General features: G+C 37.2%; 1 protein-coding gene and 1 long non-coding RNA gene across 23 annotated transcripts in view; one reads left to right on the forward strand and one right to left on the reverse strand.

Annotated features, from left to right (window-relative positions):
- Nucleotides 1-16423: 16423 nt before the first annotated feature.
- Nucleotides 16424-19151, reverse strand: LOC108190986 (uncharacterized). The gene is made up of 2 exons (XR_012384762.1): nucleotides 18425-19151; nucleotides 16424-16704 (listed from the first exon to the last, which is right to left on the reverse strand). It is a non-coding gene; the product is annotated as an uncharacterized lncRNA (long non-coding RNA).
- Nucleotides 19152-19385: 234 nt separating this feature from the next.
- prdm16 (PR domain containing 16) overlaps nucleotides 19386-23465 on the forward strand; it is a 476324-nt gene continuing 472244 nt past the window's right edge. For all 22 annotated transcript variants that reach the window (XM_021478491.3, XM_021478494.3, XM_021478492.3 and 19 more), the window contains exon 1: nucleotides 19386-19511. In XM_021478491.3, the coding sequence (XP_021334166.1) occupies nucleotides 19475-19511 (37 nt within the window). In that variant the 5' untranslated portion in view covers nucleotides 19386-19474. The remainder of the gene's footprint in view (nucleotides 19512-23465) is intronic.

A 23465-nucleotide genomic window follows, 5' to 3' on the forward strand; every position in this document is an offset into this window, starting at 1 on the left:
ATTTGAAAACATTGGGTTATTCTGTAAACAATCAAGGGGAAAAAAAATCTTAAGGAATCAAAACATTGGCCTTAAAAATGATTTTGAAAATGTTAATTTTGAAAAACTGATTTCATTTCAGACACACTAAAGGAAATAATGCGCTCTCCAGAATAAAAATATATAACAGTAATTACTGTGAACATTTCTGTGATCTCTTACACATAATTTGGGAAATAAATAAAATGAAATAAAATGAATTCACAGGAGGGCTAATAATAATTTTCTCTTTATGTGATAGAGTCAAGCCTGAAATGATTCATACCCCGGGATGTTTTTTGTGAGTTTGTAGACATTTCGAATGCATCATTTCAGACAAGGTGATCATTCTTACGTAACAGGAAGTGCAACTTCAGAAGAATGACTAAAAGATATTCCTTATTTAATAATACACGCATGTTTTCTTTCAGTAAGTGCACTGGAGGCAGTGTTGTGATGAATTTGGGTTGTCCTGCACTAAGTCTTGGGAAATCAAGCCAGATACACAGGGGACAAGAGTTCTGGAGTATGTGCTATTTTTCACAGAGCTTTTGGAAACAAGGGGTGTTTTTGATTTTTCCTTGACAAAAAATGCAACAAAAAAAGTTGCAAAAAATAAAAATAAATAATACAATAAACAAGGTTTTCATTGAGATTTAAGTGAGATTTTATGTGATGTATGATCAACATCTTTGGTTTCCAAAACATTCATACATTTATTCATTTTTCGGCTTAGTCCCTAATTTAATCTGGGGTCGCCACAGTGGAATGAACCACCAACTTATCCAGCATATGTTTTACGCAGTGGATGCCTGTCCAGCTGCAACCCAACAGTGAAAATCACCCACACACTCCTGCATTCACACACATACACTTGACCCACATGTCTTTAGACTGCGGGGGGAAACCGGAGCACCCAGAGGAAACCCATGCCAACACAGGGAGAACATGCAAACTCTACACAGAAATACCAACTGACCCAGCCGAGGCTCGAACCAGCAATCTTCTTGCTGTCAGGCGATTTCTACCCACTGTGACGCTGGTTTCCAAAACAGTACTGTAAAAATACAGATGCATTTTTTTAAAGGACTGTAATTGTATAATGTATGAAAAATGTTTTTCGATATCAGAACCGGTTAACATAATATTACATCCACTACTCTGTTTTGTACCTGTAAAATTGATTAATAATGACCTAAGAAATGCTCACAGATACAAGATTTCCATCATGTAAATAGCTGTGAGAATAAAACGGTGCAAAAACCTTTATCAAACACCATAAGATGTAACATATAGTAAAGTTAATGTGCATACCTCAAAGCAAAAGTTAACAAATATTTTAAAGAAATGCTAAATCATAATGTAAATGTGGATATTGTTTTAAAATGTTTGTATTTATGATTTTTTGTGTGCTTTTGTAAACTTTTATGTTTTTTTTATATGAACCTAAGAGTCTAAAATAAAAGAATACTAAAAGAAATTCATTCATTTTCCTACGGCTTAGTCCTTTTTTTATCCGGGGTCGCCACAGCGGAATGTTTTACACGGATTCTATTTCAACTGTAACCCAGTATTGGGAAACACCCACTCAATCCAATCACACACACACTCAATCACACACACACACACACACAAACACACACACACACACACACACACACACTACGGCCAATTTAGCTTGGTCAATTCACCTATAGCGCAAGTCATTGGATTTGTGGGGGAAACCAGAGCACCCGGAGGAAACCCATGCCAACACGGGCAGAACATGCTCTGAGGCAACAGTTCTAACCACTGAGCCACCAATTTGGCAGGAATATTGAAAATAATAATTGAATTATAGATGACACTTTGGTTTTACTTCAAAAGTCTTTAAATATCTTTGTATATACCTGCATTATAGTTTGTCACTATATATAGTACGGGAGCTGAATTCTTACTGTTCATATAGTGCAAATTTTCCATTTTTTTTTGCCTGTGTAAACTACCTATTTAATTTTTATTAAAATTTATAAAATAATTTTATAAATTTATTTTTATAAAAGATTTGTTTCAAAACTATTTCTAAATTCAGTTCTAATTTCTAGCAAACGAATAAATGAACAATAATGACCAAGTGTGGTCAAAATACTGAGTTATTTCCAAATACACCTGCCATGCCCCATATGGTCTAAAACCTGACAGGTGGGCAAATCTTAGCTTGTTTTTAATAAAAGAAATATAAATATGGATATAATAAATAATACTGCTAATAATAATAACATTATACAAAAGCAAATTGTTATGAATGAACTGAAAAGGCCTCCCGAGATGAAGAAGACATAAAAGCAGTGATTTTTCATATTTATGTAGGCTAGAAAATAATATGTTTTGTAATATTTTAATCCTTTATATTTATATCCTATATCTATTCTTATTATATCCTATATACATCCTTAATATTTACATTTTTTTCATATGTAAAGATATTTGCCTATTGCTCTCTTGTGCGTATTAAGCAGTGCGTATGCGAGGCGCAACTCTGCGCCGGAGTTTAGACCGGGTTAGTTTAAAATATCAGAACTTAGTTTAGTTCAAAATAGCGACGCGCCAGCGGTCCGCCTCAGAACGCCTTCCTTTCTAGACCAGAACGCCTATGGGCGCACATATGAGCGCTAATGCATTTGCTATTTAAACAGCGTTGCGCAACGCCTCAAAACGACTCTTGCGCCAAGCTGAAACTACCATAAGACTATTGCGCCGTGTCTTGCGCCACACTGCGCCGGGTGTACGATAGGGCCCAATCAGTTTGTGTTGGGAATTGTGTGGAATCTATGGAATCATTTAGCAATGAATCGTTGGTAATGAATCATTTGTCCAATAAATGCGCATCCTAATAATATATATTTCCTCTTCTGAAGAACACATTTTCCAGTCATCGTTTAAAACTAAAATAGCATCTTGACCTGGTGGCGCGACCTTTGTACCTCCCTTTAATAAAACGTGGAACATGAGGAGACAGGTGCTTTTGAGTTTCCTGTCCCACACCAAAACCCAGGCGAAAGCCACAAAGAAAAGCTGTTAAAGACAGAATGAATGGTCAAGCGAGTAAGGCCTTTTAAAAGAATAGGAGAAGCTGGAGGAAAAAAAAAATGGGAAGAGAGCGAGAGAGGGAGGAAAAAACCCTCCCGTGGTTCACAATGCTCATAGCTGGGGTTAAGTGCTAAGATTTCATCCAGTGGGACTCGGGGTCCACATTTAAGCCTTCCATGGTGCAGGGGCCACCCCAGTCATCTGACATAATCACAATGATGATATACAGGGACATTAGAACAGGGAGCTGCTGACATGCCGAACAATAGCTCCTCACAGCAGGACCGGCCTTTCTGGGCATCCAGGTGCAGTCCCAGGCCGGCAAATTCCTCCTTTCCCCCCCTTCGGCTCTTATTGTGTGGCCAGAGATGCTCTTTCAGGATTGGGATGAAGGGGGGAGAAAGAAAGAGATCAGAGGTGGGAAGAGAGGAAGAAGGTAATAAGGTAAAAACAAAAGTTGTAACATAGAACGTTATGAACAGCAAGATTTAAAACAACAGGTTGATGGAAGCCAAAAAAAGGGGACGCAGAACAGGATCTTCTCCATCCAGCTTTTTGAAATGGAGAGAGAGAAAGAGAAGGAGACTCTGAGAAGGGAGTCGAAGATTCATCTGTCAACGAGAGTTTAGAGCTCTTGAGGAAAAAAGGCATAGACCCTAGTTTGGAGGCACAGACGCTGCCCTGTGTCTGCTCACTCAAACGTGTGTCCGGCAGGGCTGACCGGGCACAGAGCTGCCCCTATTACCCACAATCCCGCGCTCCTGACAGCCCGGGCCAGGCTCAGATTTGGAAGCTTCAGTGAGCAAATCCTTGACATTGCACACATTAGAGTTTAGCCCTCTTCTCCATGTGTGGTCTAGATGTTGAGTTTTTCTTTAAAAAAAAATCCTTCTATTAACGGGTTAAGTAGTTAACTTGTCACCAGACACCTCAAATCCTGTTTCACATTCGACCATTTTAAGGAAAAAATCATTAGCTGCCTGCTCATGATCCTTCTCGAAAGCATATCGCCTTGCTTGTACTGTATAACAACAAAGTTCCAAAGTGTAATGATCACTGAGTGGATCATTCAGTTATCTACAGTATATAACAGCAAAACTGAGTTTGAGCTCTTTGCCAAAATGTCTTTCTCAGGACTCACATCAAGCTACTGCAAGCTTACTGCTTCTGCAAAGCCATACCTGTACATTTTGAGTTGAATATTTGATAAAGTTCATGTTTAAATATGTTCGCCAACATATTATGCACTTTGGGAAAGATGTTTTGCTTGATTTTAAGTAAAAGTAGTATATAAGTGTAACATACACTCATCGGCCACTTTATTAGGTACACCTTATTAGTACCGGGTTGGACCCCATTTCGCCTTCAGAACCGCCTTAATCCTCTGTGGCAAAGATTTAGGAAGGTACTGGAAATATTCCTCAGAGATTTTGGTCCATATTGACATGATAGCATAACGCAGTTGCTGCAAATTTCTTAGCTGCACATCCATAATGTGAATCTCCCATTAAACCACATTTCAAAGGTGCTCTGTTAGATTGAGACATGGTGTGTTATCCTGATAGAAGTAGCCATCAGAAGATGTGATCATGAATGGATGGACATAGTCAGCAACAATATTCAGGTCAGCTGTGGCGTTGACACGATGCTCAATTGGTACTAATAAGCCCAAAGTGTGCCAAGAAAATATTCCTCACCCCATTACACCAATACCACCAGTCTGAATTGTTGATACAAGGCAGGATGGATCCATTCTTTCATGTTGCTGACCCCAAATTCTGACCCTACCATCCAAATGTTGCAGCAGAAATCGAGACTCATCAGACCAGGCAACGTTTTTCAAATCTTCTATTGTCCAGTTTTGGTGAGCCTGTGCGAATTGTAGCCTCAGTTTCCTGTTCTTAGCTGACAGGAATGGCTGCTGCTGCTGTAGCCCATCCACCTTAAAGTTGGACATGTTGTGTGTTCAGAGATGCTCTTCTGCATACCTCAGTTGTATTGAGTGGTTATTTGAGTTCCTGTTGCCTTTCTTTCAGCTGGAACCAGTCTTGCCATTCTACTCAGACCTCTGGTATTAACAAGACATATGCGCCCACAGAACTGCCACTCACTGGATATTTTCTCTTTTCTGACCATTCTTTGTAAACCCTAAAGGTGGTTGTGCATTAAAATCCCAGTAGATCAGCAGGTTCTGAAATACTCAGACCAGCCCGTCTGGCACCACCAACCATGCCACATTCAAAGTCACTTAAATCACCTTTATTCCTCATTCTGATGCTCGGTTTGAACTGCAGCAGATCGTCTTGACCATGTCTACATGCCTAAATGCATTGAGTTGCTGCCATGTAAGTGGTTGATTAGAAATTTGCGTTAACGAGCAGTTGGACAGGTGTACCTAATAATCTAACCAGTGAGTGTAGTATTATAATAGTATTAGTCAAGGAACACTGAAATGAGAAAACAAGTCTTCTGACACTTTTATGTATCAAGGTTTTTTACCAAAATAGTAAACTAATGCTATTCCCGATAACTAACAGTGTTTGAGGCCATGAAAACACAAACTTCTGAATCATTACACACGTATCATATATTTTTATTGTCTCTGTGACTGTACTTACTTAAAATTAGGTGGATGGTTTGATTACAATAACCATACTTTTTGTGTGGAGTGTTTGTTTTTTAACCATGGTATTTCGAACTTAATGGGCATTATAAAAACCTCAGGTATCTGAACATGGTTAGTATGAATGAAATTCGGTATTGCTACATCCGCTATGCTCTGTTGCTATGTTCATCACATGTCTTACAAGATTAGTAAGTTATGTCATTTCCATTTATATTTCTTCCCCTGGTCTCATTGGATGTAAAAGTGTCCACTGAATGTGCACTTAAAAAAATTGGCAGAAGTAGTACATCAAGGGCATTTCTCGTCAAATAATGTATATTGATACTTGGCTCACATACTTTTTGCATATACAGTATGCCAATGTTGGAAGCTCAACATGCACAAAGGTGTGCTGTGTTTACTTACAACTAAACATTGCCAACTACTAGTGTGGAATGTATAATTTAAGTCGTTTTGACGATGTTGTATGCAAAATGTCCATGTCTTACCATATTGTCCATGTCTACTGTTGTTGTGTAAACTTTCCCTTCATCTGCCCCTATTATCACGGTTAGTGTTGGTGTTTTACTGCCTCTAGTGTTCATTTGCAAATAGCGTATAGGTACAATGCTGTAGGTGTTGTTGATTCACTTTCCCCACCGCCCTTTTATGAAATGTAACTAACCTGAAAATATAGGACGGGAAATGTGGCGGGAATGTTGATTAACGACATGATGTCGTTCGCACATAGTCGAGTCTGAATAAATGTCTGACAGGTTGGCTTCAGATTGGGCCAGTCAACAAGCCTGCATCTCTGAGAGAAATACATTTTAATTAAAGAAATGCATATTCTGAAAAAACGGGAAAGCTAATAAGGGAAAACATAAATGTGGGATATTTGCAGAAAGATTTATTCTTTGTTCACACTTCATTTTCCCCCTCACACTCTTTCACTTTTTGCTCTCTCTGTCCCTCCGTCGTGCTGCCGACCATCTGCGCTGACCGCTTTGAGCGTATTTTCTTTTTTCGACACATTGCCAAGTGTTTTAAGTGCAAAGGCTGGTGTACCTTTAAGGGAAACGTAACTGCACCGCCAAAACTTGTCAAATCCAGGCTGAATTTGTCACACAGAATAATCATAACAGCCAAGAGAGCATGTTCTTAAGCCGTACAGTTATGAGCAAAGCGCTGGAGAGTTCACTGGCTATGTGGTAGGTACGACATCAATTGTGGAGTTTTAAGCCATCCAGGGCCGTGGCTGCCGTGTAGATACAACCAGGGCCGGATTAACCAATGGGCCTTATGGGCACAGGCCCAGGGGCCCGTGCGCACTAGGGGCCCCTGCGAGGGGGGAGAAAAAAAGACAATTTCGGAGTGTCTTTTTTGGCTAATTGCAAATAGCGCATCTAGTTGGAATAAGCTATTCAGGGTTTACGCCCATCGCTGCCTGATTGATAGAGACAAGATGAGTATAGAGCAGTCAATTGTAACAGCCGCAGTGGCGCACCTTGTAAGGCACCCAGTATCATCTTTTGACGCGATTAATTATAAACTCGGTTCGAATCCACCATCAGCTGAACTCGTGCTACTTTTTTTTTCTCCCCATTACAAATCAGATTGGAAATATATTTTTAACAGGAAGGAACATTTTTAAAAAAAATAATGCAAATGTGATATAAAGTCACAAGTGTCTCGTGGGTATTTACTAATGTTTAGCCTTAATTATAGGTGCCTCCCTCTCTGCAAAAACTACATTGCTCAGACAACTGTATTTCCTCTGAGCAAAAAAATCGCGAACACATATTAATATTATTATTATATTTAAACTGCCTTTTATTCGTTAACTAAACAGAATGCTGTAATTGGTCAAGCGCGGAAACGTCAGTTTTGTAATAACCCGCACTAAACTGAGCGGACTTTAGTGTAACGTTATAACTGTCATAGATCAAAAATGAGTGGACAAGTGGATTTAGCAAACGCGAGAGAAAGAGGAGAAGGGGCATCTTTATTGAGGCATTTTCCATACACACCTTCTTTAAACAGACCCGTGATCAGGAGAATGAGGGCACAGAAGAAGACGTTATGGTAACTTTAAATGATGAGTAGCTAGCATTAACCAGGCGGAGAAGGCTAACGGCAGCGCAGCGCGGACTGGATTCATCGTGTGAGAGACAGACAGAAAAGGAGAGAGAGAGGGAGAGAGAGAGAGAAAGGCCCAGAAGAGGAGAGAGACGGGAGAGAAGAGGTATAGTGCGTGTGATTTCGGATACTTTTAGGTTTATAATCAAGTCTTCATCACGAGAAGAGTAGAGAAAATACAGGGAGAGGAGGAGAGAGACAGTAAATCAGTGTTTGTATTATGTAAGACTCAGATTCATAGAACTGGATTGGAGAAGCATTGTGCGTTATATGCCATGGCAATAATATGCTTTATAAGTTTGTAAAAGCAATACATTAAAATACCCTTAAAAAAAAAAAAAAAAAAAAAAATATATATATATATATATATATATATATATATATATATATATATATATATATATATATATATATATATATATATATATATATATATATATATATATATGTGTGTGTATATATGGCCAGGTAGGGGGCCTTACAAGACAATGTGCCCAGGGGCCCCTGAGTTCTTAATCCGGGCCTGGATACAACATTCCTCTACGGCTAGCTGATCTCCCGGGTGAACGCCTGCTTAAGCTCAGCCGGTGACAGGACGCGAGACATGCACGCAAATTAATTCAGATTTTGCGTGCCTTCCCTTTGCTCAGTTTGGATGTATCTACTTGAGAATGATGGAAGAAAGAGTGGAAAGCACGTTGTGTAATGTGCGCAATATATTCTGTATATTTTTTGGCTGTAACGTTTGGGCTATATGTACATTTATTGACTTAAAAATAATTGTTACATAGCGAAATAGGAGTTTGCCCTGACACCAGATATAGGCTATCTGCACGTTTATTTCTGTTTTAAAAGCTAGGCTATATTTTAAATCATTTTGCACTTGACGGAGTCATAATACTGATGACAAATCACAAATCTATGTATGAAACTGATGTTTTTCTATCTTATTTAAATATAAGGAAGGTGGATGACCTGAATTTGAATCTATCACATTATTTGAAAAGTACAGAAAGATAAACTTACTCTCCAGCTACAAAACATATTCGTAAATGGTTGCATGAACAGCTTGTTTTATAGTGTTTTTCTTCTTTACATCTTAGCCAGTAACATAAAAAGTAGATGTGGCATACAAAGGTGGGATGCTGGGAATGTCTCCAATGTGGGAATGACGGGAGAGGAGAAGGAATGTTGGATAGGTAGAATTGCTGGTGGGACAAACTAAATCACTTTGTGTGAGGAACACAGGAGGGCAGTCTTTAGACACTAACAGCAGTCCCACATGAGGAACACCTCTAAAACACCTCAAAGTGACACTATAAAGTAGGCCTGCTTGAACACTTAAAAGCCACAATTAAAAATGCATAAATGTCAATGCATTAAATAAATAAATAAACAAATAAATAAATAAATAAATAAATAAATAAATAAATAAATAAATAAACAAACATCCAGCCTAATTCTCCGAGCCATTTATTGACTTTCAATCAACTGGTGTGTCGGCGACTCTCAGGGTCCTATAGCCGAGCAACCGCAAGTGTTGTTCATCACATAAACTATGATCGTGTTTGAAAACTAGAAAGGGTCCAAATACTTATTTTGATCAGTATATCTATTGTGTTATCATCTCGAACACCAACAAATGCCTTTTTTTGTGAAATGTTTTGCTTTCGTTAGAATAAATGTGACTTGGTTTGATATTTTGTTATCTAATGCATTGATATTCTGACATGTTTACGCCGAGTTCACGGTGTCCAAACACTGCTTCAAAGAACTGTAGCAAATGAAAGCAATACAAAAGTTGATATTTGGCAAAAGAAATGGTGAATGTTCCTGGAAATGGACAGTGTTAATGTGCACAGAATGTCTCTGTTTTTTTTTTCTGTTGTATTCTAAAGATGAATTTGTAATGTGAGATATCCAAAATTCAGTCTGGATTCAAAACTCCACTCAGTTTTCCAGTTTATTATGAATTAGGAAATTAATTCTGATTGCTCTTTTCCCAGCAAACTTTTTTGGTTTATAAAAGATGTCTAATATATTTAGTCTAAATATAGTCGTCTTAGCTAAAACAAGGCTAAATTTGGTCTGTCAGTGAAAATCTATATAGACATCTAAGAATAAGCCAAAACTAGACTACAATCTCAAAAAATAAAGGTACAAAACCTGTCCTTTAAAATTTACACTTTTGTACCTTACAGGGCCACATATACCTAAAATGACCTATTAATACCTAGAAATACCTTAAAGATACAAATGAATAATCTAAAGGTACAAAATTGTACTTTGAAGGTACAAATGTGCTCATTAGACGTCTATTAAACACAAACTTGTTTGCTGGAGTGCATTTAATTTTGAGTTAGCTGTGTACAGAAAATAACTTTTTCATTAAGGGCATACTCCCATTTTATTGGTAATTTCTTTTAATATATGATTGTCAGTGTTGATTAAATAAATTCATATACTGATATCATATACTGTACTCATATACTGGTCCTAAGATAAAACAAGTCCACGACGATAATAAAGCGCGATTAATAGGCAACACTTTTGCAAAAACTCCCATTAAACACTGAAACTGAGAAGCAAAACTCTTACCTGCAAGGTATCAGCACTTTGTTTATCATGAGAACTTGTCATTGTGCGCATGCGTACTCAACAAAACACATGCTGACTATTCTAACCCCCTCTGATTAGTTATTGCTTATAAACTGAACAGAAAGGTGTGGGATTATGAAGTTCAACTCTGGGGCCAAAAATAAAAAAGCTAAAATGAAGTCTAATGAACCGCGAATACCGCTAATTGACATTTTCACCCCCGTTTAATCGAGCCATCTGTAATAATTTTGTTTAATTTTACAGTCATATACCCCTCACCTTAAATTAGTTTAATTTTGCATTTGCGTTGGATTGCTATTTGATGTGTTCCATAGACTTAGGTTGCACATTGCCTAGGTGGACGCTTAAAGTAAAACACATAACATTTTAATGCATTTTATTTAACTGCATAGCCAACAGAAACTATATCTACTCCCATGGCTTATATGAGCAAAATCGATATCTCGGCCTGGTTATGTCAAGTGAACTGGTTTGAGTGAAACTTCATGAATGTCCCGTTTTTAGGAAGAGGTTGCATTCTCCTCAGGGAGCAGTGGAAATCTATCTGTCTTTGCCCTTTAGAGGAAATGAGCGGCAGAGAGTGAGGTGTTTGCATGTGTGTTGTGATGTGTAGTTTGGCCGGAGTAGCAGGCTGATTAATCTTGCTGTCACACGCACACTGCCTCAGATTGACTGCCTAATAAAACTCATAAACAGGTAAATAAGCAGCCCAGCTCAAGTCTTAATCCCAGCAGCGCACAAGCAGCGAGAGGCAGTCTTCAGCTTAAATGAGGGACAATAAGAGTGATTTACTACAGCGACAGTGTGTGTGTGTTTCGTGCAGGTGTATGTTAGTGTCTTTGTGTGAGTGTGTCTGAGGGCATGTCTCTCTAGCATTTGCATTGGTTTGGCATTCTTTGTGTTCGTTACATATTTGTCAACTGTCATGACGTTCCCTCACAAGCACATGTGCAAGGGATCCTCAGACTGCTTTGTATTTGTTGTTTCAGCGACAAAATTGAAAATTTAACTCCTATATAGTCACATTCCTTCTTCGTTTTAAAAAGTACACCACATCTTTACATGCTTGACCTAATGATATTTAGCTCCTGTCATGACTCCGGGGCCTCCGCGTACGCGAAAACCCAAAATGTGTTGATTTTTTGTCGGGACGTCTGGTGAGGAGATGGTCCTAATCAAAAGGAAACTATGCGCAGTCACTCCAGGAAGGGCTGATGAGAAAGAGGAGGGGAACACTGAAAGGTCTTTCACTGAAACCTGCTCTCTTCCATTTATGAGCCACTCAGGCAGTCCCATCTGCAAGTCAAAGTCAACACTTAGCCTGGGCAATGAATTCATTAGGGGGACTTTGATTTTTGGTTAGTGTTTAAATTAATTAATGTTGCCATTCATACTTCAGACATTTCAACAACCCCCTCTGCCAAGCCTGGTGACCTACATGTGTGCTTATATAAATGATGATGGTGCGTTGTTTTTAAATGGTTGCCTTCAATTTATTTCCTGTTATGTTTTTATTAATTTAATCCTACTAAATACGCAGAATGTTAGCACGTGAAAAATAAAGTTTTTAATAAGATCCATACACTGTAAAAATTATTTGTTCAATAATCCGACTCCGGACAGTATACGTTTTAGGTCACTGTAACTTATTAAAGTTAATTATGTTTTAACTTAATTTTGTAAGTTACGCAAGCTGTTTTAAGTCAGTTTGACATAATATAAGTTCAATTGACTGATAAGGTTACTTAGATTCAGCTTTAAAAATTAAGGCAACCAGGATTTTTTTTTTGTACATTTTGGTCACTCTTTTCCTTGTTACATGTTTTCACTATAGTAATTATGCATAATTCTATGCAAATAAACCATGTAAGTGCAATTGATACTAGTTAAAATAATAGTTACACTGTACACTGTGAGGACACCTTAAAGTAAAGTTCATTCATTAATTTTCCTTCGGTTTGGTCCCTTTATTCATCAGGGGTCGCCACAGCGGATTGAACCGCTACACGTTATCCCACTTTGACTGTGATGCCACTTTTAGATGTGCTGCTATAGATACAACTTGGGTACGAAACGTGTTTGGTGCTAGTAGGACATGTTTATTGGGGTACGGTTTAAAGGAAAGAAGCAGGAACATCAGATGATTTACAAATGCAAATAATTGCGGACATAATTGCATAGAAGCATTTGAAATAAAAGCATAGGTAAAAAAAACATGTACAATGTATGAAATTGATTAATAATGCTAGGTAAATACACAGTGTTACAATGCAATTATTAATTAATTAAATAGTAACATTAAGCTAATTAACAAGAATTACACGGGTTAAACTTAATAGGTTAGCTGATGTAAACATAAATAATTTAGTCATTGCATTTGGCAAACGTTACATGTAACAAGGCACTGTGTTACCCTTTATTTCAATGTGACTATTCATTTACTGAGTAATAGTAATTAATTACATGTACTTTCTATATGGTTGGAGTTAAAATGTGGGCTAGGTTTAGGGATAGTTCAAATACATCTAAGGAATCATTCAAATAAAGTGTTACCAAAATGTGCAAAGTAACAGTGCGACACACGGTGTAGATCTGTTTCTTATCTTCTGCTGGAGTGGCACATCTGACTTGAAATCGCCAATTCATGCCAAAAATGTGTTTAATCGATCAATCTATATGTAGTAAGTGCGCTTAGGTTTTTAAACGTCACGCGTCCCGTCACGCACCATTGACAGACGCAGCTCATTCCCTCATGTCCAATGCGGACTTCTGCTGATGCCCTTGAGCCATTTACCCCGTGTGTATTACTGAGCAAAAACAAAATGTTATTGAACGCACATGCTCTTAAATGTAATAAATGATTAATTAACCTTTTCATTTAGACCTTGTCATCATAATAACACGTACTGCGGGGAATATTAAAATGTGCCGCATGAATTAATCGCGGTGGCTGCCCTCGTGGGCTTTTCTGCATTATATTTTGTAATTAAAAATAAAGAGAGATAGCACATAAATAGACTATAGTAAGTGCGTCTTTTAATGCTGATATTAGCTATTGTAAAAGAAACAAAGACAAGACCAAAGACTATAATATTAAGTATACTGTCAATCATCTAAAGACTAGATTGATTCACAGCATCACCCTAAATTTACTGACATAAAAACTGAATGTGTTTGAATTTTAAACAGACAATAAAGTCGTTCATTATTACAAGAAAACAATATTTTGAATATGTTTGATACTTTCGAGAGCTTTTCCTAAATAATGTAAACGCTAAAAGTCAAGTGAAGGTTTATCAATTGAATTAATATTATTATTATTATTTTATTTTACTTTACACTTTATATTACTTTACCTGTATTGAAAGGATTATTTTTACTGATATCAAATGATGTCTTATTGTTGTTGTATTATTATTATTATTATTATTATTATTATTATTATTATATTTTTCTTTACACTTTATATTACTTTACCTGTATTGAAAATTTATTTTTACTGATATCAAATGTACAATAAATAAATAAACCATTCGTTTTTATGTGCTTAATGTTGTAAAAATATATTACTGTATTTGTTTATTTATTTACACAATGCCTGGACGCAATACTGTATAAAACGATCTGGGAAAAAGCAGATAATTTGATTATCTTTCGCTTTGGCGATTTGAGCACATATCTGTGATGTAGAGAGAGTGGTGTTCTAGCAGACAGAGTGATTGATCACATTATATTAGGGTCGTTTCTGCACTGGGTAATTTTCTTTGCTCGCCTCGGGCGATCTTCACATGTGCGTTTCCATGAATTCTCCAGACCCCGTCTCTTTTCATCTGCGGGGATGACAACAATAACAACGACAACAACTAAATTTACCTTTCCGAGGCGAGATTTCGACAGAAAAGGCACTTAACGCAATTTCTTCCATAGCAATTAATCACACGCGGTTATGAAGATGCGTCATGAAAGCGGGCAAATCATTGTAGTTTAATTAATGAAACATGCCACATGCGGCTTATTCAAGACTTATGATTTATACATATGTATCACAGGGGGTTGTGCTCTACTTCACAGCTGATACGTCACTGTACAACGCATAATATAATGTGTTAAATTAGAAATTCAATATGTTAAATTCAGAGCACACCATGTGAAGAAAATCAATGTTGTTTGATTTTATCCGAAACACCAGAACAGTGACTACTGGCGTAAAAATGCTGATGTGTCTGCAATTAAATTTCTGATATTGTCTTTTCAAGGTTCCATGAAGAACTTTTTTTTTCCACTGACGGATTTTCTTTATTGTGGAAAAAAAAGCTTTTTTTTTGCAACCGAAAAATCTGTTTAGGGACCAAGGTAGTAATAGTAATAGTATAGTAGTTGTAAATAGATTTGAAACCTTTTTTACACCAGCTTATTTTTCTAAAAAATAAATCAAAGGTCATTTTAAATTTCCTCGCAATTACCAATTAGGTAATTCATTATATTGCAAAATGTTTATAGGTCAACTGTGGAGAAGCTTGTGTCGTTGTATATGTTTTGATTGTATTTATGATGTTAGTCTATAGCCAGTGTGTTTGTATAGCTTACCGTTCTGTATTTGCAAGGTGTTTGTAGGTTGAGAATAATTTGTTTGAAGGTTATATATGGCTATTTTGTATCTTTAGATCACGTTTGTAGGTTATGTGTGCATTAAGTAGCCCATGGCGCCCGTATAGTCCTTTGCTTTGAACGAGGGACAACGAAGGAAAAACTCTGTCTAGGATTAGTGGTCAGATTTCCTATTTCCCATACACTCCCAAGGTCTTGAACCCAATTAATGGCTAATAATTACCTAGGGAACTTAACTGTAGTTCGCGGTTTCATTAGCTGTGGTAGACAGACCGGGAGCGCCCTGCGTTATAAAGGCACAGGCTAGCCACCAATCCAAAAGTGCGTGATGGAATGTAGGAGCCTTTTATATGCCTTCATACTGTATATAATGGCCTATATGTTTAAAAGTCAGTTTGTACTTGAGCTTGATTTCAAGCGCAATCTGTAAAGCAGCTTTTGTAAGTGTTCGACACATATTTGTTTTCAATTACCCTGCCTCACCTCTCTATACTCGAAGTGTTTACGGCAACCACCACTTTTGCCTATTTGACAATGTTTTGTTACTACAGCCATAGTACCTTTGCCAATTTTCTGACTCTCCCTCCCTCGCTCTCTCTCCATCACACACACAAGCGCGCGCGCGCGCTTTGTGTGGTAATTCGTGTGCAATGGTAAGAGAGGGAACTAGCCTGAAGCCCCGTCATCAAGAAGTTGTGTTTACTTTGCCATTACATCCACTGTATTAGCATGTAAAGATCAGAGCGTAGCCATAGTTGTCGCAACAAGTGTTTTTTTTCTCCCCGTGTATTCTGACTGTGGGCCACTGCTGGGTGGATATCATTTCACATATTGAGTGTGGTGAGATCCTATCAGTGCGTAACACATAAGCCGAGCCCTTTCCTACCATGAATAAAGATTTGGTTTCACTAGCTTTCGACGAACGTAGTCTATATAGCAATAACAACAGACACTCCCAATCTTATCCATCTATAATCTAATCGGTTTCATTTATCGGAGATTATATATATATATATATATATATATATATATATATATATATATATATATATATATATATATATATATATATAAAAATTTTCTCCCTTCCTCCCTCTCCCTGGCATATTAATGTAACTATCTATTTCATTTTAAATAGTTATACTTTTTTAATCCAATAAATTAATGGCAAAACTAGACAGTTTCGGATTTTAACGGGGTTACTGTAATCTGTCGTTCTATACAAATAAAACATTAAATATTAATGATAGTAATATTATAATAAGTTCCGTAGGGCCTATTTGTATTAAACATTAATGAAACCATTAAAGTTTGTATAAACATTTTGAAGTGTTTAATCCAACACAATGACAATGAGACAATAGGTGCCTGTATGTATTTTATTTCACTTAATAAAACCCTACTTACAACTGTAGACATATTCAAACAAATAAAATAACAGGGATTTGTTTAGTCTAGTGATTGATATACCCAACTGACAAACCTCTTTATTAAATTATTGATAAAATAAATAAATACAATATATGTTGCTGACATCAGTTCTCAAGGTGGATGTTCTGAGGCCTGGTTTACAGAACACCTCTCTTCCGGGGTTTGGGCCAGCATCCCTCCCTTCCTGCGCTAAACCACAGGAAAATGGCAACAATCTGGAAAGAAAATAGTCCAAATGCGTGGTTACATGGCCGTCACGTTTCCAGGAGCTCGTAAAAAGGCAGACGCTTAAATGACGCAGAAAACTATTCCCCAATGAGCTTGTGATGAGGAGCAACACTTTTCTTTACAACTGTAATTACAGTTAAACGCCTTTACAAAGGTGTTGGTCCTTATGAAGAAAAGAAATTGTCAAGCCCGATGCGTGAGAGATTTTCATTTGAATTAATGTGTAGTGAAAGGACAAAAACCAGCATGTTGTTTTATTGTGGAGTTGAAACAATCTGCGCGCTATAAGATAAATCAGCAGCTGAATTAGCTTTATGCAAAATTGTCTGAATGATAACAATAATAATATTGTCATAGTTTTAACCTCCATAAATTATAATTTATGCATAATGGGGAATATAATGGGCTATCATCTGTCTTATTGTTTCCCGAAGACGTAAAATAATTTCATTCACATGAATTTTATCAACAATATGTTTCGTGTCAAGCGGATATGTCTTGACAAAACGTTTAATACGGAGTCAATCAATAAACCAGTAAATGTCATTTAAGAATGGGGAGCTTAAGATTACTTCTTTAAGAAAAATAAACGGCAGGATTTTATATGAAAATGTTTAAAATTATTTCATTCATAATCAGTTTAGCCTTTTTTAATTCGCCAAAATGAAATGCGAAATTGTGACTTCATTTATAAATGAAATAGGTTGTGGAGTTTGTTTGCACAAAATGCCAGCAATCCACTGTTTAGTTCTCAGAGAAGAAAAATACGCATGAATTAAAAATGTGGTGTTGGGTTACGCGCCTTTTACGGCCTATTACATTATTATGTATATATACATCATTATCTATCATGTCTGAAACAAATAATTAAAAATAATAATAATCATTGCTTTAAACAAATTTTACAGTATTTATAAACAATAATATGCATTGGTTTTAATTTGTCAGCGGCTCAGACTTCAATATCATCTTCAATATAGTGATAAGCTCACACATTATTACCAACGGAAAAGACTGACAGCGACCCTCAAAGTGAGTGCACATGCATTACTGTTAATAGCTGCTTTAAATGCCTTGAAAGACACCTGCTCGATCCCATATTCTCCCACGGGATCTGATGACAAAATGAGATCTGTTTATTGTAGAATAATGGTCTTCTAATGACAAAGAGAAATAATACAGTTTAATGTGACTTCCCAAAAACAAAACAATAAAACAAAACCAACAATATTATTATTATTATTAATAATAATAATAATAATAGCAATAATAATAATAATAATGATAATAATAATAATAATGCCCTAATGTATAATTACAGAATGTGTCAAAAGCGCCAAAAATCAGGTTTTATTATATTTAAAAAATTAAAATAATTCAAATGCAATTTTAATGTCCAAGTTAGCGCAAAATGCTAAAACCATATTATTCCCGATAGTAACTGTCGGCGAAATTCTGACATGTATCGTTTAATAAGTCCAACATATCCGATTTTACGTGCCAACTGCAGAAAATAACTTCAGATGTTGATCCTGCTATTGGACTACCGAAGCATGGTTCTGACAGCACGCATATACAGCCTTTAAGATGACCGGTAAAATACACTGATTGAGCACATGCAAACATGATTGCAGTTCTAATGCTTACAGTAGTCTATACTTTGTTTTACGTGCAAAAAAATAATTTAACAGAATCACGTATACTTACACAAATGAATATCGGTTGCCTTGTCAAACTCTGCCGGGTTTACCTGCACATAAACAGCCTCAACGACGTATAGCGTGGTACATAACCTAATCTAGACCTAAGACTGAAAGTGCATTGTTTCAAAAGAGAGTTAAAATGCATACCTTTTCCGCCCGGATCCCACGCATGCACTCATACTGTATTTCTGCTCTTTCTCCTCACACACACACACGCACACACATACACATATACACACACGCACGCACACACACACACACACACACACACAGAAGCACGCACGCGGGAGCTGCTGGCTGTCTGAGTCTAGCGCGCGCTGACTCGGGTGGCAATAGCAACATTGAAACTGAACACACCTTTTACCTATTTATGGAGCGCACCTAAATTAATAATGTTAATAGTTTTCAGATATATAAATATAAGGCACTCGACAATACTCTTACATCAATGTCAGGGTAAGATTGTTACAATAAAATACAATATTAGAGTTATGCGCAGATGACATTCGTATATATTCTTTTTCAAATAAAACATCAATAATAATAATACTAATAACAATAATAATAACAGTAAATTACATTTTATGCATTTTTTAACGTAATTACACATATTATAACAAAGTTTTTATGCTTTAAATAGTTGCGTATTGATTGGGTGCATGAAATGCTCGTGATTACCTTGCGCGTGAGGGCTGCGACCTTGACCCCGTCCAGGATTCAATGTCCAGTGTGGTACCGGATTCCGCAGGTCCCTGAAAAATAGCACTTATTCCTCTTGGAGGGCTCAAGAAGGGGAGGTGGGGGGCGATCCGAGATGTTGCGGAGCGAGTGGAGGAGGAGGGAAAGAGATAAGTGATCTAAAGGAGACACGATAGGACAAAAAGTGATGATGATGAATACATTGGAAAGTTTTTTGGCCCTGACGAGGGTGTCAGATTGAATGGCCTGTGCGCATGTGCGAAGGTGTCCAAACTGACAATGCTCGTGAGATGAAGATAGCGCTGCTGCTGCTTCTGAGCTCAAGGAGGACGCGAGGAATCTACAAGCCGACAAGATGAGATCCAAGGCGAGGGCGAGAAAACTGGCCAAAAGTAGGTCCTTATTGCGCTTCTTTCGCTCCCGAGCGGCCGCACGGTACTTTGAACCCTTGCGCACATCACCAAAGTGTCATTTTCATTGATCAGTTCCTGCTGAGAGCGCGTCTTTGTCCGGTGCGTTTGTTTTCCAGCTCTCAGTTGCATTGAAATCGCTCAAACTCTCCGTGATCCGCGCGTCCACCCTTTAGACCAGATGCTGCCGTAGTGTGCTTGTTCAGAAGTTTCTCGTTTGTGTGATGGTGCTTTGGCTGAAATGGTCAGGAGAGCGTTTCCACGCCGCGTTGTTTCGCTCTCTTGTTTTAGCGAAGTCGAGAAACCGTAGAGAATTGTTACACGAAAGTTAGCGAAGAGTTGTCGAAAGGGATAGTAACTTTTTTATTGAGTGGTTCCAGGTCTTGTGAAATCATATTCCTGCTTGTTGAAATAGTGGGCGCTCTAGCACTGCTCATGGACCCCAGGACGCACAGAGCGAGCGTGGAGATCTCCTGAGCTTTCAGCCTGCCCACTGGATGCCATGTAGAAGAAGGAATATTAAACAAATACGGACAAATTTCACGTTTATTTTAAATTAGGAGGAATATTTGTGTTGTGAGCTCTGTCGCAGTTCGGTGTGCTTCATCTGCAAATGGCGAATCAATAATGCATAGATGTGTCATACCGAAGAAAACAGACTCAGCTATTTTGTGGACTCTTTCTGAGGCGAGGAAAAGTGTGTAAATCTCCTCTGGATTTAGCGTGATGTCTTTGCTTGTTTGTTTGTTTATTTGTTTGGCTTTCGCTTGTATTCCGACTTGTTAGCATTAGGTATGGTCTAGGAGCTAACTGTTTTCTTACCGAGTGTCCGAGGAATTGTGAGAAGTTTTGCATGCGATTATAGCTTTCAGTGCAATCTGAACATAGTTATTACTTATGCAATTAATTCTAAAAGGCTTTATTACATGTGCCAAATCGCTACATAATAATTAAACATTTAAAACGCTCTTTGAGAATTCTAACGAATTAAATAGCGAGCTATGTGATGACACAACATTTGTTTAATCTGTTTAATTTACCCAAATGTTTTTCTTAACTAAAGAAAAGCCGAGCAAGTCATATGTGGAGTTACAGCAAAAATGCGCGGTTTGATGCTCACCGCAAATGTTTCAGCGAAATTATTTAAGATGTTTACTAAAATATTAAGACATTTTAAGTGTTTTGAACAAATGTAGTTAGGCCTGGTGACCTGTTGATTCAAATTACCGTGCATCCTCAGTTTGTTTCGGGACATAAACCTGGGCCTCGATATTTTAACTTTAAAATGTCTGTTGCACATGAAACGTGTATTGCGATTACTTCCGAGAAAAGGTCAGACTGTCCTTTTTTTCTTGTTATGCTGTTGGTCAAGATTAATTCGGTTTTGGGTTGGAGGTCAATTGCACGACAGCTCTCCTAAGTGTTCAAACAATATATATAAGACTTTATTTAATTTACATTCAAAGTTGGGCTATATTAATTGCAAATATAATGGTTTCATTTTTGTGTTGGAGAATGTTGAGGGCCCTGATTTCAACCCTCAAAAACACAAGCGCTCATTAAAGTGTATTCACATAGCTTATACATTACTCACTTTCTCTTTTTTTAATCAGTGTTCTGCTCTTCCAGATTCATATTCGACATATTTACTTATGGCTACTTTCCATCCGCGTTATCATTTAGTTATAGAGTCAGCGGGTTCCCGTGTTCCAGTTCAGTTCCTCACACATGTATTATGATATTCCTATTTATCTGCATTAATTTTAAGTTATATGTTTAAGGGGGCTTACAGTAATAACAATATTATTATTAAATAATAGTTATTAAAAATATTACTAATATACAGAACGATTTATGATTTTTTAAATGTATTAATTGTTATTAAATATCATATATTTAATATTATAAATAATTTAAATGATTATTATTACTATTGCTCAACAGTTTGCCGTCTCGTAATTATGAAAAGGAATTGCAGGCATAGCCGAGAAGCTTCTTAAATGTGATACATTTTTTAATGAGACATCGACGGCCATGGTTTTATTTATTTTTCACACTTCAATGGTGCCAAATATTAAAGCCACAATTACATTAAATTACGCGATATTAAAATAGGTTAATATGGGATCCATATGAGGTTCAAACCCCCATCTGGCGGCTGGATCATCTGCTAATAGTGCACGAATCAAGAGCCCATAAACGCAGGTACTTACAAGAGCTTGATTTGTAATGTTAGGCCCTTCATTCATTTTTGTTTCGAGGAGCTTTTAAAGCCTTTTGATTGAAAACGAGTATTATGAGGTAAATTAGTACACTTACATGGACACTTTGTTCAAGCTTTACCCTTTGTATAATTATCACACGAGAATCTTAAGCGCAATTTCACAGAGGAATCAGTTTGTCACCGTATTTCGCATGAAACAATCTCTCTTTGTATAATGCGTTTTAACGATTACTAACCCTTTTGCTATTGCATATTTCATATTTTATATACGCTTTAATTCTAAACTGTATTTATAATATTACTGTAACCCATTTTTAAAAAACAATCAGCAGTTTGAGTTACGTTTCCAGCCAATAACCTCAAATGAAGCTCGGCTATGTTCCAAGAAAAAAAGTAGACCGACAATATGCATACAGTAAAATGACGTCACTGAGAACATTTAGATCACTCATAATTAGTAGTGCGAACATACAATGAGGCGTTTAGAATATTTTAATGCAATATAATACATGCATTGGATTTATTTTAGATTGCTAATGCATATGTTTATAATAAATGTATTTAATTTTGACATTTTAGTAACATAGATTTTGTATTTCATGTTAGGGTCACACTCATTTCCCCCCTCCCTTCCCCTAAAATGAGGGTTTTCTTTTCTTCCCCCCCAATGTTCCAATGTTGTTTACATTGTGACTTTAAGGGGAAAAAAGTTGCACATAGAAATAAAATAGCAATGGATAACAAACCAAAAAAAATCTCTTGTGTAGCCTATATTGTATTTTGACAGAAGTAATAAAATCAAGCCACAACACTGTAAAGCAACAATGGAAGCTGTGTGTGATGTCTTGCTAGAAGACACAGCCTGTCAGCACTCAAAACTGCTGCTTTTACAGGCAAAATGGCTGACATTTAGCTTCAAGCTAAAACAAAATATGAGATCTGGCGAGTAGACTAAATAGAGCATGGGCTGTTATATAGATGTATAACTCCTCACACATAAATGTAGAGATTTAGCTTTGTGTTTGATATGAAGTTCTCACTATAAGTGTCACTGAAGTACTGTTCAGAAACAGGTGAGCATATCCTTGCTTTAGCACTGATGGAATAATCCTAATTCAACCACTTTTACCTTGTGTTTGATAATGCTGCAGATTTATTTGTGTGCAAGACTGCACACACACATTCGTCCTCGACGGGAGCTTGTATGGCAGCCTTTGACCAGAGGGTCTGCTTAGTTAACCCCAATCTTGAGCGAGAGGAAAGGTTGATGGGTGGCTTATGGAAACGCACGCAGAGCTGGCACCGTTTCCCACCTGAGCCTGCGCCAATCGCCCTGTGCTTCCCAAAGGTGAGGCGGCTCCAACTCAACCTTGCTCACATTTGTCACACGTCATTCATTCTACTTATTTTACTGTACTGCGCTGTTATTGTTCACTTGTGGCACCTCTTTATGACATCACCGTGACTCGCTCATGGGAGGGCCTTTTCTGCGTGTGGCTAAACACTGTTTCAGCTGTTCTCTGCCACACTATACACCCTTTTTTTCGTTCATCCAATTGCTGGAAAAGTCACTTTTGGACTCTTTTGGCAGTCATGTGCATACCTTAAAGATGACTTTGCCGTGTTTCCTCCCAGCATAATGCATTTTATTTGTTTTTGAAGAAAAACATGGAAATACATATATAAGAAACGTCCCCTTGGCAGTGGAGCAG

The sequence above is a fragment of the Danio rerio genome, chromosome 8 (assembly GCF_049306965.1).
Source record: "Danio rerio strain Tuebingen ecotype United States chromosome 8, GRCz12tu, whole genome shotgun sequence".
NCBI classification, from domain to species: Eukaryota; Metazoa; Chordata; class Actinopteri; order Cypriniformes; family Danionidae; genus Danio; species Danio rerio.